The sequence below is a fragment of the Neoarius graeffei genome, chromosome 17, assembly GCF_027579695.1.
Source record: "Neoarius graeffei isolate fNeoGra1 chromosome 17, fNeoGra1.pri, whole genome shotgun sequence".
Classification (NCBI taxonomy): Eukaryota; Metazoa; Chordata; class Actinopteri; order Siluriformes; family Ariidae; genus Neoarius; species Neoarius graeffei.
In genome coordinates, this window is record NC_083585.1 from 42,811,981 (window position 1) to 42,830,216 (window position 18,236).

General features: G+C 43.5%; 1 protein-coding gene across 1 annotated transcript in view; it reads left to right on the plus strand.

The window, feature by feature from the left end:
- vwde (von Willebrand factor D and EGF domains) overlaps window positions 1-16,706 on the plus strand; it is a 75,886-nt gene extending 59,180 nt beyond the window's left edge. Inside the window, exons 21-32 of the mRNA XM_060943509.1 lie at window positions 386-529; window positions 717-1,091; window positions 2,384-2,479; window positions 2,576-2,671; window positions 3,233-3,328; window positions 8,562-8,657; window positions 9,478-9,573; window positions 10,061-10,156; window positions 12,897-12,992; window positions 14,397-14,492; window positions 14,635-14,732; window positions 15,657-16,706. Coding sequence (XP_060799492.1) covers window positions 386-529; window positions 717-1,091; window positions 2,384-2,479; window positions 2,576-2,671; window positions 3,233-3,328; window positions 8,562-8,657; window positions 9,478-9,573; window positions 10,061-10,156; window positions 12,897-12,992; window positions 14,397-14,492; window positions 14,635-14,732; window positions 15,657-15,665 — 1,394 coding nt within the window. The 3' untranslated portion in view covers window positions 15,666-16,706. The remainder of the gene's footprint in view (window positions 1-385; window positions 530-716; window positions 1,092-2,383; window positions 2,480-2,575; window positions 2,672-3,232; window positions 3,329-8,561; window positions 8,658-9,477; window positions 9,574-10,060; window positions 10,157-12,896; window positions 12,993-14,396; window positions 14,493-14,634; window positions 14,733-15,656) is intronic.
- The last annotated feature ends 1,530 nt before the right edge of the window (window positions 16,707-18,236 follow it).

Sequence of the window (18,236 nt, forward strand, 5' to 3'; positions counted from 1 at the left end):
GGCACTTTAAGGCCTTGCAGGTAATACTTGCTTGCTTCTGAGGTTTGCTGGCTATCTAACAAGTTAGCATTCGTGGTTAGAGAGATAGTGGTTAGCAAGTTAAAAAAGCTAACTAAATAACCTGTGAGATCAAGTTACATTAGTTAGCTCATTTCAACCAAAGTACTATGAAACAAAAATACAATCAACAGTTTGACTGTTCACTACAAAACAAGTGATTTGGCCAAAATAAGACGTGCATTCATCTCTGCAGTGTTCAAATGCTGATAAAAATGCTGCCTATAGATCTGCTTTCTGAAAATAATGCAATTAAATTTTTGCTGTATGTTTAAAAATCTTTTTCTTGTTTTGCTTGCCATCTATGTCAATAATTTTTCTTCTGTAGCTCAAAGCCAATGTTCCAGTCAACCCTGTTACCCAGGAGTCCAGTGCTTTGAGAGTGTGTATACATCTGCTGGATATATCTGTGGTCCCTGTCCTCCAGGTCTCCATGGTAACGGCCAAAACTGCATGTCAAGACCAGAAAACAGTAAGTAAAGACTTTCCTGTCGTAAAATAGGCCGTGGTTGTGATGGTTATGTCACAGAAAACAGACCAATGAAAAGCAGATTGTGATCCTGAAATGATCTTTATTATTCAGATCAAGGTTATTGATTTTGATGTTGAATATTTTAGCTGCTCAGACTTGGCCTTCTTACATTCTGAACATTTTACAGGGTTAACACCAGGCACTAGAGAAGGGAACAGACCTGATGTCCTTTTCTCTTCATCATTCTCCATTTCCTCCTCATCTCAGAAATCCACAGAATCTTCTATTATAGCTGAAAGGCCTCTATTTAACAAGAAGATACCATCACTCATTGATAGAAAGACTTCTTTAAGCCCTGTTAACCATGATAACAGTCCTACAAAAGCTTCTGGTTCTGGAGGTCAGCTTCATGAGGAGGATTCAGAGTCTGTGGTTGAAGATGGCAGGACTTGCTCTGACTCTTCCTGTTTTCCTGGCGTGCCTTGTGAGCCTTCTGCCGCTGGACACTTCAAGTGTGGCCGCTGTCCCAACGGATACAGGGGGGATGGAGTCACCTGTAAAGGTTTGCTCTTCCTCCTAATGATTGAACTTTAAGTCCATTAAAGCCAGTGGGTGACTATATGCCTGAATGATATTCACTTTCCTTCTATACCTTTATAAAGTTCAGTAAATTTTAGTTGTAGTTTTAGTCCTGTATTTTTCACTACAGGGAAGTCTTCAGGGCAAAGAGCCTTTTCTGGTTCTGCTTTCTCGATACAAATTGTGTTTCTTTTTGTCTTTTAACTACAAAGACAGAGGAGAAAAGAGAGGCTGGTGAGAGAATGTAACTGCTATAACATAAGTGATAAAAGGAAATGTAAATGTAACTACTGTATAAACATTAAATAATGATAAATGGAAAAGTATAAGGGCAGCACAGTGTTGTAGTGGTTAGCACTGTCGCCTCACAGCAAGAAGGTTCTGGGTTCGAGCCCAGCAGCCGGCGAGGGCCTTTCTGTGCGGAGTTTGGATGTTCTCCCCGTGTCCGCGTGGGTTTCCTCTGGGTGCTCCGGTTTCCCCCACAGTCCAAAGACATGCAGGTTAGGTTAACTGGTGACTCTAAATTGAGCGTAGGTGTGAATGTGAGTGTGAATGGTTGTCTGTGTCTATGTGTCAGCCCTGTGATGACCTGGCGACTTGTCCAGGGTGTACCCCGCCTTTCCCCCGTAGTCAGCTGGGATAGGCTCCAGCTTGCCTGCGACCCTGTAGAACAGGATAAAGCGGCTACAGATAACGGATGGATGGAAAAAGTATAATGTTCTATAATAAACAAAAAAATCTCCAATTGATGGAAAATTGCTGTGGTATAACAGGAATAAAACACTTCATCACACCATTCCATTGTTGATTATCCATCCATCCGTTATCTGTAGCCGCTTATCCTGTTCTACAGGGTCGCAGGCAAGCTGGAGCCTATCCCAGCTGACTACGGGCGAAAGGCGGGGTACACCCTGGACAAGTCGCCAGGTCATCACAGGGCCGACACAGACACAGACAACCATTCACGCTCACATTCACACCTACGGTCAATTTAGAGTCGCCAGTTAACCTAACCTGCATGTCTTTGGACTGTGGGGGAAACCGGAGCACCCGGAGGAAACCCACGCAGACACGGGGAGAACATGCAAACTCCACACAGAAAGGCCCTCGTTGGCTGCTGGGCTCAAACCCAGAACCTTCTTGCTGTGAGGTGACAGTGCTAACCACTACACCACCGTGCCGCCCCCATTGTTGATTATTTTCCACAAAATGCACAAGTTCAGTTCATAACAATGTTAGAACATGCATGATTGTGGTTTTTTGCTCTGCATGCAGCCATGTGTCGTTATCCATGTGGTCAGAACATGGAGTGTACTCTGCCTAATACATGCACCTGTAAAGAAGGATACACTGGATATAACTGCCATATCGGTGAGTTGTGTTTCCTCCATTAGCTACTATTTTCAGCAAGCTTCATGCATAACACACTATCAAACCACGATCTCAAAATCTGTTCCTTTCTACCAGCTATTTGTCGTCCTGACTGCAAGAACAGAGGGAGGTGTGTAAAGCCCAACGTGTGTGAGTGTCCTGCAGGCTACAGTGGACCAACCTGTGAGGAAGGTGGGATTTGTGCTAGATATTTTTCACTGTCTCGCAGTCATTGACATTCTAATGCATAACTTTTTGTAGTGGAATTTATAATGAATTTATGCAATACAGTATTATTTCCACACTGCAAATACTAACATCTAAACAAGTGTAAATATCTTGAATATAGTCAAATGTATGTAGTATTTCCTATTATAAGATTACACTTGACCAAATATAAAATTATGAAACCTATATCTAGACATTGTTACTAAATTCAGTCTTTAAATTGCCATATTTGCCTTTTGGCAAATAATTTTGCTTCTTTGTAGATAGAATTGCTTAAAATTAGCTAAATTGAACAAGAATAAAACTATTTCAAACTTGAAATTAGTAAAATAAATGTATAGAAATTATTTGAATTATCTTATTTGTGTTATTATACTCTTATAATAGAGAATACTAGATAAATTTGACAGTATTTCAGATATTTTCACTTTCTAGGATGATTTTTTTTGAGTGCATCATTTATGTTGCTGTGTGTGTACGGTAGCTGAAAGAAGTTAAAAATGTTCTCTCTGTTTTGCCTCCCAGCTACATGTGATCCGCTGTGTCAAAATGGTGGCAGCTGCTTGTCCAGAAACCTGTGCACCTGCTCCTTCGGCTATGTGGGGCCACGGTGTGAAATTAGTGAGCAGATGCTTCAGTTTATTTTACTTATTTAAGCAGTGTATTACAAATACAGTGCTTTACCCTTAAAAATATTGTACATTTTAGGTAAGGATCAGATAAAGCTCCAACATCCAGTTTTTATCCCCTGCTGGCCGAAAGAATAAAAACTGGATGACATGGTGATTTCTGTCCGTCTGTCCTGGGAAGGGTGCTCACCTTCTGAAATCAACTCCTCTTACAATTTTTGGAGGAACTTCATGAAATTTGGGAAGATTCTTTGTTATACGTCGATAGTACGCATATTGTAATGTCGTTAAATTCGGTCACATTTTACCAGAGTTACAGCCCTTGATTAACAAAATTATACTTTGACAATTTCATGAGAGTGTGTTTTCCTTCTGAAATCAACTCCTCTCTCAATTTTTGGAGGAATTTCACGAAATTTGGCAGAAGACATTGTTATATGTCGGTAGTACACAGATCGTTTTTTTGTTCAATTCAGTCGCATTTTACCAGAGTTGTGGCCCTTGATTAACAACCTTGTACTTCCACAATTTCATGAAGGTGCGCTCGCATTCTGACGTCAACTCCTCTCTCAATTTTTGGATGAATTTCTCGAAGCTTGGCAAAAGGCCTTGTTATATGACGGTAATACGCATATTGCAATTTAATTTCGTTTGTGAAATTTTTACCAGAGTTTTGACCCTTGATTAAATAACTTGTATTTGACAAGTTCAGGAGGGTGTACGTTCTTCTAAAATCAACTTCTCTCACAATTTGTGGAGGAATTTCACCAAACTTGGCAAAAGCCTTTGTTATATGACAGTTATACGCAAATTGAAATTTCGTTTAATTTGGGCAAATTTTACCAGAGTTATGCCCTTGATTATTAACAAACTTATACTTTGGCAATTTCATCAAGGTGTGCTTGCTTTCTGAAATCAACTTTCCTCACAATGTTTATCCCCTGCTGGCCAAAAGGGGATTATGTCGTGGCAATGTCCGTCCGTCCCAGGAAGGGTACTCACCTTCTGAAATCAACTTCTCTCAATTTTTGGAGGAATTTCATGAAACTTGACAGGATTCTTTGTTATATGTTGGTAATACATGTTAGGGTTTTGCTGGGATTCGAACGCGGGTCACTGGTGTGATAATCCAGCAAACCCCCACTAGGCCACCAGGGGGATGACTCAAGTGCAGAGGCGTGAGGCGAAAGTAGAGTATCAAAAACAGTTTATTTACAATATTTACAATCCAAGGGAAAAACAAAAAGGATAATCCAAAATCTCAGAAGATATACAAAATAAAAATATCCAAAAGTTCAATGTCCAAAATCCAAACCCAGAAAAGAAGAGGCAAAAACCCAAACGCTCAGAAGATCCAAAGGTCAAAACAAAAATCCACAAAGTCCAAAAAAAAGCAACAAAAACCAAGAATACTAGGACACAGGCAAGGTACATGGGACAGAGGGAACTAGCACTAACAGCATAGCATAAAGACTCCGTGACTAGGGACTGAACTGAGGGAGTATATATACACAAAATAAATGGGAAACAAGTGACAATAATGAGGACTAAACAGGCAATAAAGACAAACACAAAACACAGAAGCAAAAGCGGCCCCTAGAGGCCAAAATAAACATGACAAGACAGAATAATAGCGGCCTCTAGAGGCCAAGATCGTCCAAGTCCTAACAGGACACCCCCCCCCCCCCCCCCCCAAGGAGCGTCTCCTGACATTCCCAGGACGCTCAGGATGGGCCAAATGGAATTCCCGGCAAAGTCCTTTATCTAAAATGTCCCGGGCGGGGACCCAACAGCGTTCCTCAGGGCCATAGCCCTCCCAGTCCACCAGATATTGAAGCCTGCCATGGACCCGGCGGGAGTCCAGCAGATGGCGCACAGTGAACATGGTCTGACCCTGGAAGATGCGGGGGGGCGGGGGATTCCTAGGGGCAGGGGCATACGTGGACGACAGTACGGGCCGCAACAGGGAAACATGGAATGTAGGGTTGATCTTAAGAGTCCGGGGCAACTGGAGCCGGTAGGCGACAGGGTTCACCCTGCGCACAACCTTGAAGGGGCCAATGTAGTGAGGAGCAAGCTTGCGGTTCTCCACCCGCAGTGGAAGGTCCTTGGTGGACAGCCAAACCCGCTGCCCTGGGCAGAAGACGTGGGCAGGCCTTCTATGGCAGTTGGCCTGAATCTGGTTGGACCTGGAAGTCTGGATGAGGGTCCTCCTGACCTTGTTCCAGGTCTTGTGACACCGTCCCACATACTGATTGACCGAGGGCACCCCAGCGTCCTCCTCCTGGTCCGGAAACAGAGGTGGCTGGAACCCGAACTGGCACTGGAACGGTGATAACCTGGTGGCCGATGACTGCAGGGTGTTGTGAGCGTACTCTGCCCATGGCAGCCAGGTGCTCCATGTAGTCGGGTTATCCATTGCCAGGCCTCGCAGGGTGGTTTCCAGGTCCTGGTTGAGCTTCTCCGTCTGGCCATTGGACTGGGGGTGGAACCCAGAGGAGAGGCTGGCAGTGGCTCCGATAAGCTTGCAGAACCCGCGCCACACTCGGGAGGAGAACTGGGGCCCCCGGTCTGAGACGATGTCCTGCGGGAGACCAAAGACTCGGAAGACATGAGTGAAAATGAGTTTGGCTGTTTCAAGAGCAGAAGGGAGTTTGTACAGTGGTATGAAGCGGCAGGCCTTAGAGAATCTGTCGGCTATTACCAAAATGACAGTGTTACCTTGTGAGTCTGGAAGGCCCGTGATGAAGTCAACTGCCACATGGGACCAGGGACGCCGGGGAATAGGCAGAGGGTGCAGGAGGCCCTGGGGATGCTGTCATGGATTTTTGCTTCTGGTGCACACTTCACAGGACAGAACGAATGACCTCACCTCTTTCTCCATGCTTGGCCACCAGAAGCGTCTTTTCAAGAAGTCCAGGGTCCTCCGAGCTCCCGGGTGGGCGGTGAGAGGGGACGAATGCCCTCACTGGAGAACCTTGGCCCGGGCTTGACGAGGGACGTACAAGAGGCCCGATGGCCCCGTCCCAGGACTGGGGTCCTGGCGTTGAGCTCGTCGGACGACCTCCTCGACACCCCGGCGGACAGGGGCCACAGTCCGGGACACAGGGATAATAGGCCCGACTTCACTCTCCCTGTTAGTGGCAGAGAACAGCCTGGACAGTGCATCAGGTTTGGTGTTCTTGGAGCCGGGGCGGTACGATAGGGTGAAGTCGAATCAACTGAAAAACAAGGCTCACCTAGCCTGTCGTGGTTTCAGTCTCTTGGCTTGCTGGAGGTGCTCCAGGTTCTTGTGGTCCGTCCAAACCAGGAATGGATGTTGCGCTCCCTCCAGCCAGTGCCTCCACTCCTCAAGGGCCAGCTTGACCGCTAGCAGTTCTCGATCCCCCACATCGTACCGGGACTCCGCAGGGCTCAGGCGGTGGGAGAAGTATGCGCAGGGGTGCAACTTTCCTACCGAACATTGAGAGAGCACCGCGCCGACACCACTGTCCGAGGCGTCCACCTCCACGATGAATGGTTGGGAAGTGTCCGGGAGGACCAGAATGGGTGCCATGCAGAAGCGGTGCTTGAGGTCCTTGAACGCCTTATCCGCCTGAGGAGACCAGACATAAGATCCACCAGTCCTCTTGGTGAGATCCGACATGGGTGCTGCTACGGAACTGAAGTTCCTGACGAACTTGCAGTAGAAGTTAGTGAATTCTAAGAACCGCTGAACCTCCTTAACGGACTTGGGAGTGGGCCAGTCCCGGACGGCCAGGGTCTTGGCTGGGTCCATTTGGAGTTGTCCCGTCCATACAATAAATCCCAGGAAGGAGACCTCGGGGACATGAAATTCGCATTTCTGGGTCTTAGCAAACAGATTGTTCCGTAGTAGTCTCTAGAGGACTTGGCGGACATGGTGGCGGTGCTCCTGTAAGGTCTTGGAAAATACCAAGATGTCGTCGAGGTAGACAAAAATGTACTGGTTAATCATGTCCCTCAAGACGTCGTTGATTAGGGCCTGAAAAACAGCTGGTGCATTGGTGAGTCCGAAGGGCATCACCTGGTACTCGTAGTGCCCTGACGGGGTGTTAAAGGCAGTCTTCCACTCGTCTCCCTGTCGGATACGGATGAGGTGGTATGCATTCCGTAGGTCCAACTTGGTGAAGACGGTGGCGCCTTGGAGCAGGTCGAATGCTGTGGACATCAGCGGAAGGGGATAGCGGTTGCGCACAGTGATCTTGTTCAGGCCCCTGTAGTCAATACATGGTCGGAGCCCCCCATCCTTCTTGCCGACAAAGAAGAAGCCGGCACCAGCAGGTGAGGTGGAGGGTCGAATGAACCCAGAGACCAGGGCGTCCTTGAGGTATTCCTCCATGGCCTTGCATTCTAGCTGAGAGAGGGAGAACAGTCTGCCCCGAGGAGGGGTAGTCCCAGGGAGCAAGTTGATGGCACAGTCGTACTTGACAGGATTCTTTGTTATATGTTGGTAATACATGTTAGGGTTTTGCTGGGATTCGAACGCGGGTCACTGGTGTGATAATCCAGCAAACCCCCACTAGGCCACCAGGGGGATGACTCAAGTGCAGAGGCGTGAGGCGAAAGTAGAGTATCAAAAACAGTTTATTTACAATATTTACAATCCAAGGGAAAAACAAAAAGGATAATCCAAAAGCTCAGAAGATATACAAAATAAAAATATCCAAAGTTCAATGTCCAAAATTCAAACCCAGAAAAGAAGAGGCAAAAACCCAAACACTCAGAAGATCCAAAGGTCAAAACAAAAATCCACAAAGTCCAAAAGAAAGCAACAAAAACCAAGAATACTAGGACACAGGCAAGGTACATGGGACAGAGGGAACTAGCACTAACAGCATAGCATAAAGACTCCGTGACTAGGGACTGAACTGAGGGAGTATATATACACAAGATAAATGGGAAACAGGTGACAATTATGAGGACTAAACAGGCAATAAAGACAAACACAAAACACAGAAGCAAAAGCGGCCCCTAGAGGCCAAAATAAACATGACAATACAGAATAATAGCGGCCTCTAGAGGCCAAGATCATCCAAGTCCTAACAATACGTATATTGCAATTTCGTTCAATTCAGTCGCATTTTACCAGAGTTATGGCAGATTTGCCAGCGGGGGATATCATGCTCTCAGAGCACTCTTGTGCGATTATGGCACTCAGTTTAACAAACTGCACATTGATTTAATCTGTGGCTGTGTGTCTACAGTGGTGTGTACCCGGCACTGTGAGAATGGTGGGGAATGTGTATCTCCTGAAGTGTGTAAGTGCAAGCCTGGCTGGTATGGACCAACTTGTAACTCAGGTACCTGCTCATATCCTTAGTACATGTGTGTAGTAAGGAATTAATGTTGTTATAGGAAATTAATCAGTTTTGACTGTTAAACGGAGAATCCTTCCAAAATGTTAAATAATCTCCTGACCGAACGTTTTACTATATCAATGATCATACTTTTTTTTATTGTTAAATAACAACAGTTTCTTCTTTCCAACATAATAAAAAACTTTTTTTCTTCATTTATTCTCATCTCATCTCATCTCATTATCTCTAGCCGCTTTATCCTTCTACAGGGTCGCAGGCAAGCTGGAGCCTATCCCAGCTGACTACGGGCGAAAGGCGGGGTACACCCTGGACAAGTCGCCAGGTCATCACAGGGCTGACACATAGAGACAAACAACCATTCACACCTACGGTCAATTTAGAGTCACCAGTTAACCTAACCTGCATGTCTTTGGACTGTGGGGGAAACCGGAGCACCCGGAGGAAACCCATGCGGACACGGGGAGAACATGCAAACTCCGCACAGAAAGGCCCTCGCCGGCCACGGGGCTCGAACCCGGACCTTCTTGCTGTGAGGCGACAGTGCTAACCACTACACCACCGTGCAGCCCATCAGCAAACCTATATTTCATTAATATGCAAATAAAAATACCGTACCTGTCACCTCAAATGTGTCCATCAACCTTCCCTTTGTAACCTGGTGTCAGATTTCTACACACTCACAATAATTCCCCTGAAATTATTGTATAAAAGTATATCTTAGAATACTCAGGGTGCCTTAAATACCGACCTCGCCTATGTCTCTACACTGTTCAGTAATAATTGTAATCTGATTGTCTTTCAGCTGATTGTAAGCCAGTGTGTCTGAATGGTGGCACCTGTATCAAGCCTAACATCTGTACATGTCCTCGTGGCTTCTATGGATCACAGTGCCAGATAGGTACAGTACCAGAGTGTTCTGTGATCTTTGATACCTGTGATAATTTTACAAAAGCCTATCCCAGGAACACTGAGCCTGAGGTGGGACACCATTCCATCCCAGGGCACCATGAACACACACATTCACATTTAGGGGTAATTTAACACAGCCAGTACACCTACTGGCTTGTTTTTTGGAGATGGAAGGAAACCGGAGAACCCAGAAGAAACCTACACAGATGGGGAGAACACACACAGACACTGCATTGATACTAACTCAAGCTCAAGATCAAACCCGGGACCTTGGAGCTCTGAAGCAGCAACACTACCTGCTGCACTACTGTGACGCCAATATTTACTCATATTACTTTATTATTTTTATTGCTTTTATGTTCCATTAGGTATTATTAGCTGTTTAATTTGTAGATCTGCTTAATTGTCTAGCTTATGGATAATTTGTTCTGCAGGATAATACAAAATAAATGCATAATGCAGGATTTGTGTTGTAGCTGTGTGCAACCCTCCCTGTAAAAACCGCGGTCAGTGTATGAGGAACAATGTGTGCTCCTGTCCTGAAGGCTACACTGGCAAGAGATGTCAAATGAGTGAGTGTTACATGTCTACATTTATAACATTATAGCTCCCCAGATAAAGATAATTGCATGCGTTAATTGTTTCTTAAGACTTGGTTATACTTCCTCTGACCTCAATAACTGTGCCAGCTTGTCCAGTAAGACTGTGTTTCAAGCTTCTGTTCATTTTAACCCACTCTTCCACTGTGTGTGTGTGTGTGTGTGTGTGTGTGTGTGTGTGTGTGTGTGTGTGTGAGATTCAGTTACTTACAGACTTACAGCACCAGTCAAAAGTTTGGACACCCCTACTCATTCATAGGTTTTTCTGTATTGTGACTATTTTCTACATTGTAGAACAATACTGAAGATATAAAAACTATGAAATAACATCCATCCATCATCTGTAGCCGCTTATCCTGTACATGGTCGCAGGCAAGCTGGAGCCTATCCCAGCTGACTATGGGCGAGAGGCAGGGTACACCCTGGACAAGTCACCAGGTCATCACAGGTCTGACACATCGAGACAAACAACCATTCACACTCACATTCACACCTACGCTCAATTTAGAGTCACCAGTTAACCTAACCTGCATGTCTTTGGACTGTGGGGGAAACCGGAGCACCCGGAGGAAATCCACGCGGACACGGGGAGAACATGCAAACTCCACACAGAAAGGCCCTTGTTGGCCGCTGGGCTTGAACCCAAGACCTCCTTGCTGTGAGGCGATAGTGCTAACCACTACACCACCGTGCCGCCATGAAATAACATATGGAACATACACTACCATTCAAAAGTTTGGGGTCACCCAGACAATTTTGTGTTTTCCATGAAAAGTCACACTTTTATTTACCACCATAAGTTGTAAAATGAATAGAAAATATAGTCAAGACATTTTTCTGGCCATTTTGAGCATTTAATCGACCCCACAAATGTGATGCTCCAGAAACTCAATCTGCTCAAAGGAAGGTCAGTTTTATAGCTTCTCTAAAGAGCTAAACTGTTTTCAGCTGTGCTAACATGATTGTACAAGGGTTTTCTAATCATCCATTAGCCTTCTGAGGCAATGAGCAAACACATTGTACCATTAGAACACTGGAGTGAGAGTTGCTGGAAATGGGCCTCTATACACCTATGGAGATATTGCACCAAAAACCACACATTTGCAGCTAGAATAGTCATTTACCACATTAGCAATGGATAGAGTGGATTTCTGATTAGTTTAAAGTGATCTTCATTGAAAAGAACAGTGCTTTTCTTTCAAAAATAAGGACATTTCAAAGTGACCCCAAACTTTTGAACGGTAGTGTATATATATATGTTATTTACCAGCTGGGAGGTCTGTATGGTGAAATACCGTGACCGAGGTCTTGAAAGTACTAACTGAGGCCCTCTGGGCTGAGGTCAGTATTCAAGGCCGAGGTCACGGTATTTCACCATACGGACCGACCTTAAGCTGGTAAATAATATATTAATATTTTTCTTTACCAAATTCTAACAGAAAACGAGAGCGCCCGAAAGGGAAAACCGAGCTGAGCCGCCATTTTGAATCCTCATTCACGGCTGTAATGCAAATGGTTTCCTCCTCGGTATACAAGTGCACTTCCATGGCAGGAAAAAACTACATTTTGCCGCCTATGTAGTCTCCTATTTATACAAAATTGAGTCATTCAGGATTCAGACATGTTTTTGCTCGGTGTTAGCAACAGTTCCAGGTTTTAGCTTTCTCCTGAAATGTTTTCTTTTATTTCTTCTTCCTCAGGGTAGTAAAACTCGCTTTCGCTGTGAACACTGTCATTATCGCTATCCATGCTGTAAAATTAATGCTATTCTCCTGAGAAATGCTGGCAAAAAGTTATAAGATTTTTGATAATCTTATAAATAAATCTTATAAAAAAAGATAAATGTTGACAAAAAATGCGACTATTGTTGTTGTTGTGAACAAGCGAGTCACCAGAGGTCCGTAACTGGGGTCCATATCGTAGGATACGGACCCGCTCGCCAGCCAATCAGAGCGCAGGATTTGATGGAAACCAGACCGCGAAAAAAATAAATAGAATTATGTGATAAACAAAAAAGTGTTTCAAAACAAAACGTTTCATGTTTTAGATTCTTCAAAGTAGCTAGCGTTTACCTTGACGACGCTTTACACACTATTGGCATTATCTTAACCAGCTTCATGAGGTAGTCACCTGGAATGCTTTTCAATTAACAGGTGCCTCGTCAAAAGCTAATTAGTGCGATTTCTTGCCTTCTTAATGCATTTGAGCTCAGACAATAAATAATACAGTAAATAGCCCTGTAACACAACTGTAGTAATCCATATTATGTCAAGAACCTCTCAATTGAGTAAAGAGAAACGACATCCATCATTACTTTAACACATTGTGTCTTTTAATTAATAAAAATGAAGAAAAATCATTGAATTTGAAGGTGTATCCAAACTTTTGACTGGTACTGTAGATGTTAACAAGTCACACACAAATTTGGCCTTGTACACATCACAGTTGTGATCCTGGAACTGTTGTGTTCGACTTGGACATAAAACACAAAAGGCTAAATTTTAAGTTGCATTCATCTATGTGCACAGCAATGATATACAAATAAGGCATTGCAAGATGTGGATGAAACAATTTTTTTTTTGTCTGAGAGCTTGGTTAATTACAACTGTTTTTAAATTCATATTGTCCAGGGTTTCAGTTACAAGGAAAGCAAACCCGTTTCTGCTTAAATTGTTTTGACCGTCTTGTATTACTCTTGCATGTTTGTGTGTAGGTGTGTGTGATCCGATGTGCATGAATAAAGGAAAGTGTGTGGGTCCAAACACCTGTTCCTGTGCTTCTGGCTGGTGGGGGGGAATCTGTAACATCCGTAAGTGAGCTTTTATACTGTATGAGTCACATCTTCTAGTCTTTATCATGTTTAATATACTGTAAAAATTGCTGTAAATTTACAGTATTTATTTTACTGCAAAGTACTTTTTTTATTTTACAGTATTGCACTTAAACAATTAGGCAATTAGAGCAGTGCACTGATTTACAGTAAAATACCAGAAAAAGCAGTGCATAGTGGGGCATCTATCATTTTTGGCAGGGGTATGAATGGTAAAAATGATCCTTGTGTCAACCTTGAATTAAATTTTAGATGCTAGTACAATCTTGAATCAAACTTGTTGAGCTAGTTATGGTGGCTCAGTGTTACAGTTCAGAAGGTTGTGTGTTTAATCTCAGTATAGCAGAAGCTGCCATGATTGGATCCTTGAGCAAGACCCTTAACCTTCTGCTCAGTTGTATCCTGGATCAGCCAAATGAACAGAAAAAAAATTTACTCGATTATGTTTTATTTTATACTATAATCATATTTAAAAATATTTTACTTGAAAAAAATGTGCAGTATATTACTGGAAACATACAGGAATTACCTGTAAAGATACTACAGTACTTTACTATAAATGTTTTTTAATAACTTACTGTAAGTTTTAAAGTAGTGTACTGGCAGCTCTGCCATGCACACCATTGTTGTTCAGTGTTCTCCTGATGGTGGAGTCATGAACATAGCATTAGCCAATGTGAGAGAGGCCTTCAGTTGCTTAGAAGTTACCCTGGGGTCCTTTGTGACCTCGCCGACTATTACACGCCTTGCTCTTGGAGTGATCTTTGTTGGTCGACCACTCCTGGGGAGGGTAACAATGGTCTTGAATTTCCTCCATTTGTACACAATCTGTCTGACTGTGGATTGGTGGAGTCCAAACTCTTTAGAGATGGTTTTGTAACCTTTTCCAGCCTGATGAGCATCAACAACGCTTTTTCTGAGGTCCTCAGAAATCTCCTTTGTTCGTGCCATGATACACTTCCACAAACATGTGTTGTGAAGATCAGACTTTGATAGATCCCTGTTCTTTAAATAAAACAGGGTGCCCACTCACACCTGATTGTCATCCCATTGACTGAAAACACCTGACTCTAATTTCACCTTCAAATTAACTGCTAATCCTAGAGGTTCGCATACTTTTGCCACTCACAGATATGTAATATTGGATCATTTTCCTCAATAAATAAATGACCAAGTGTAATATTTTTGCCTGATTTGTTTAACTGGGTTCTCTTTATCTACTTTTAGGACTTGTGTGAAAATCTGATCATGCTTTAGGTCATATTTATGCAGAAATGTAGAAAATTCTAAAGGGTTCACAAACTTTCAAGCACCACTGTAGGTCTTATCACATTACAGCATATTAAGCAGACCCATTAAGCGTAATCTCTGTTCTGTATGTAGCGGTTTGCTTACAGAAGTGTAAAAACGGAGGCGAGTGTGTGGGACCCAACATGTGTCATTGCCCTGCTGGATGGGAAGGCATACAGTGCCAGACTCGTAAGTCTAACTCATATCTTGCTGATCATTAAACTGTAATATACTGCACATTTTTTTAACTTTTCATATTTTGGATTTTTACTGTTGGGCCTTTTGATGATTTTCTGACACATAATGAGACATACTGTGTCATTAAATACAGCCACCTGCAAGCACAAGTGCCAAAATGGAGGAAAGTGTGTGCTTCCAAACTTCTGTCAGTGTCGCTCAGGATACACAGGATCGACCTGCGCTGCCAAAGTAAGCCGAGTTTCAATTTCCTCACTGCTTTTAGATTATCTCATCTCATTCATCTCATTATCTCTAGCCGCTTTATCCTGTTCTACAGGGTCGCAGGCAAGCTGGAGCCTATCCCAGCTGACTACGGGCGAAAGGCGGGGTACACCCTGGACAAGTCGCCAGGTCATCACAGGGCTGACACATAGACACAGACAACCATTCAGGCTCACATTCACACCTATGGTCAATTTAGAGTCACCAGTTAACCTAACCTGCATGTCTTTGGACTGTGGGGGAAACCGGAGCACCCGGAGGAAACCCACGCGGACACGGGGAGAACATGCAAACTCCGCACAGAAAGGCCCTCGCCAGCCACGGGGCTCGAACCCAGACCTTCTTGCTGTGAGGCGACAGCGCTAACCACTACACCACCGTGCCGCCCAATAATAATAATAATAATCTAAAAGGGCGGCACGGTGGTGTAGTGGTTAGCGCTGTCGCCTCACAGCAAGAAGGTCCGGGTTCGAGCCCCGTGGCTGGCGAGGGCCTTTCTGTGCGGAGTTTGCATGTTCTCCCCGTGTCCGCGTGGGTTTCCTCCGGGTGCTCCGGTTTCCCCCACAGTCCAAAGACATGCAGGTTAGGTTAACTGGTGACTCTAAATTGAGCGTAGGTGTGAATGTGAGTGTGAATGGTTGTCTGTGTCTATGTGTCAGCCCTGTGATGACCTGGCGACTTGTCCAGGGTGTACCCCGCCTTTCGCCCGTAGTCAGCTGGGATAGGCTCCAGCTTGCCTGCGACCCTGTAGAACAGGATAAAGCGGCTAGAGATAATGAGATGAGATTATTATTATTATTATTATTATTATTATTATTACAGGCTACATGTTGATATTATATCTTGCATACTGTATGGAACATAAAGCAAGTCTGAACTTTGTATTTCCAGACCAGATGATGAAAGAAGAACAGGAACCCAGAAACATGAGGAGATGGCGTTATATACACTGTCTCTACCCACCTCATACAAAGTACAAACTCCACAGGAGTGGATATACACTACCGTTCAAAAGTTTGGGGTCACTTTGAAATGTCGTTATTTTTGAAAGAAAAGCACTGTTCTTTTCAATGAAGATCACTTTAAACTAATCAGAAATCCACTCTATCCATTGCTAATGTGGTAAATGACTATTCTAGCTGCAAATGTGTGGTTTTTGGTGCAATATCTCCATAGGTGTATAGAGGCCCATTTCCAGCAACTCTCACTCCAGTGTTCTAATGGTACAATGTGTTTGCTCATTGTCTCAGAAGGCTAATGGATGATTAGAAAACCCTTGTACAATCATGTTAGCACAGCTGAAAACAGTTTAGCTCTTTAGAGAAGCTATAAAACTGACCTTCCTTTGAGCAGATTGAGTTTCTGGAGCATCACATTTGTGGGGTCGATTAAATGCTCAAAATGGCCAGAAAAATGTCTCGACTATATTTTCTATTCGTTTGACAACTTATGGTGGTAAATAAAAGTGTGACTTTTCATGGAAAACACAAAATTGTCTGGGTGACCCCAAACTTTTGAACGGTAGTGTATGTGTGAGAGAGACTCCATGGCCTTACGTGTATGTAACTGTTTATATGTTTATGAATGTGTATCTCAGGCAGCAGACAAGAAAAGAATGACTAACACTCGACATTTTGCTTTTTGCTATGATCACACATCTACAGTAATTCTGCAGTTTCACTCTGCTGTTTTGTCACAAGGTGAGTGCATTCAACAAAGTGTGTCTGCCAAGTATACATCTCACGAAAGTATTTTCTTTTTCTCCATGTTCAGCTGTTAACCTCGTCAGTTTTATAAGCCGTACAGTATAATACGCACTGTTTAAGAGAAACCGTAAGGACGTAGTGTATACATGTGAGAGAGCACAGTGTTCTTACGGGTAATGGTGACCTGGAACAGACTGATGAGCTTTTCCTCTATACAGGTACATTTCTTAAAGAAATTAATGGAACATTCTTTATTTTACGGTCATGTTTTATTTTGTAAAACAATAGTTTTAGGTTTATTTTGATGTATGTGTACTTTATACTGGAATACAATAAATGTTAATGTAAATTTGTAATCTTGGTGGGTTTTTTATTGGTTTTAATATATGAAGGTGTTTGATATATAAAGAATAAAACATGACAGGGCATGCTGTTACAGGAATATAATCTATATGGGTGGTGTGTTGAATTTAGAATAACAGCGATGTTTTTTCCTCTTACAATGATTTGGCAATAACTTATTCACTTTTATCACCACAGACAAAATTAAAAGGCACATAAAAGTAATTAAAAAACTAGAGACCTGTACAGGTCTGAGCTCAGCCTTTTATGATGACACCAGGATTCGAACCGATGTTGCAAAACCTGTTCCTTTCCTGGAGTGCGTGCTAGACCACTCAGGATTACATCAGGAACTGAGGTTATGTAACGTGGCGCCACACCACAACTGTGGACTCGCTACCTGAGGCTGGCATGCCAATGACCATCTTACATTCTTAAACACACATACAGACAGGTGCTTCTATAGGTTTCAGCCAAACACTGAGCCAATAAGTAATATTAAAGAAAGAAAGCACAACTTTATTCATCACACACTTGTGAAATTCCTCTCTGCATTTAACCCATCTGAAGCAGTGAACACACACATACCCAGAGCAGTGGGCAGCCATGCTAACAGCACCCAGGGAGCAGTTGGGAGTTAGGTGCCTCGCTCAAGGGCACCTCAGCCCAAGGCTGTCACATATTAACCTAACCACATCTTTGGACTGTGGGGGAAACCAGAGCACCCAGAGGAAACCCACAGGGAGAACATGCAAGCTGCACACAGGAAGACCCACGCTGGCCGCAAACCCAGAACCTTCTTGCTGCGAGGCAACCGTGCTAACCACTTACACCACTGTGCCGCCCCATATTAAACACAGTTTCAGCCATAGACCAAAATCTTGTGCCACATCTGCACGTGTTCGTGCTCGGAGCATGCGCCTACTCACACACCATGCTCAAGCTCATTAGAACTAATCATCGTGCACCTGTTCCTGATCAGAGTGCAATCACAGCAGGCATATAAAGACTCTCACAATACACAGACTTTGCGAAGTACACTACCGTTCAAAAGTTTGGGGTCACTTTGAAGTTTCCTTATTTCTGAAAGAAAAGCACTGTTCTTTTCAATGACGATCACTTTAAACTAATCAGAAATACACTCTATACATTGCTAATGTGGTAAATGACTATTCTAGCTAAATTCTACTAAATGTCTGGTTTTTGGTGCAATATCTCCATAGGTGTATAGAGGCCCATTTCCAGCAACTCTCACTCCAGTGTTCTAATGGTACAATGTGTTTGCTCATTGCCTCAGAAGGCTAATGGATGATTAGAAAACCCTTGTACAATCATGTTAGCACAGCTGAAAACAGTTGAGCTCTTTAGAGAAGCTATAAAACTGACCTTCCTTTGAGCAGATTGAGTTTCTGGAGCATCACAT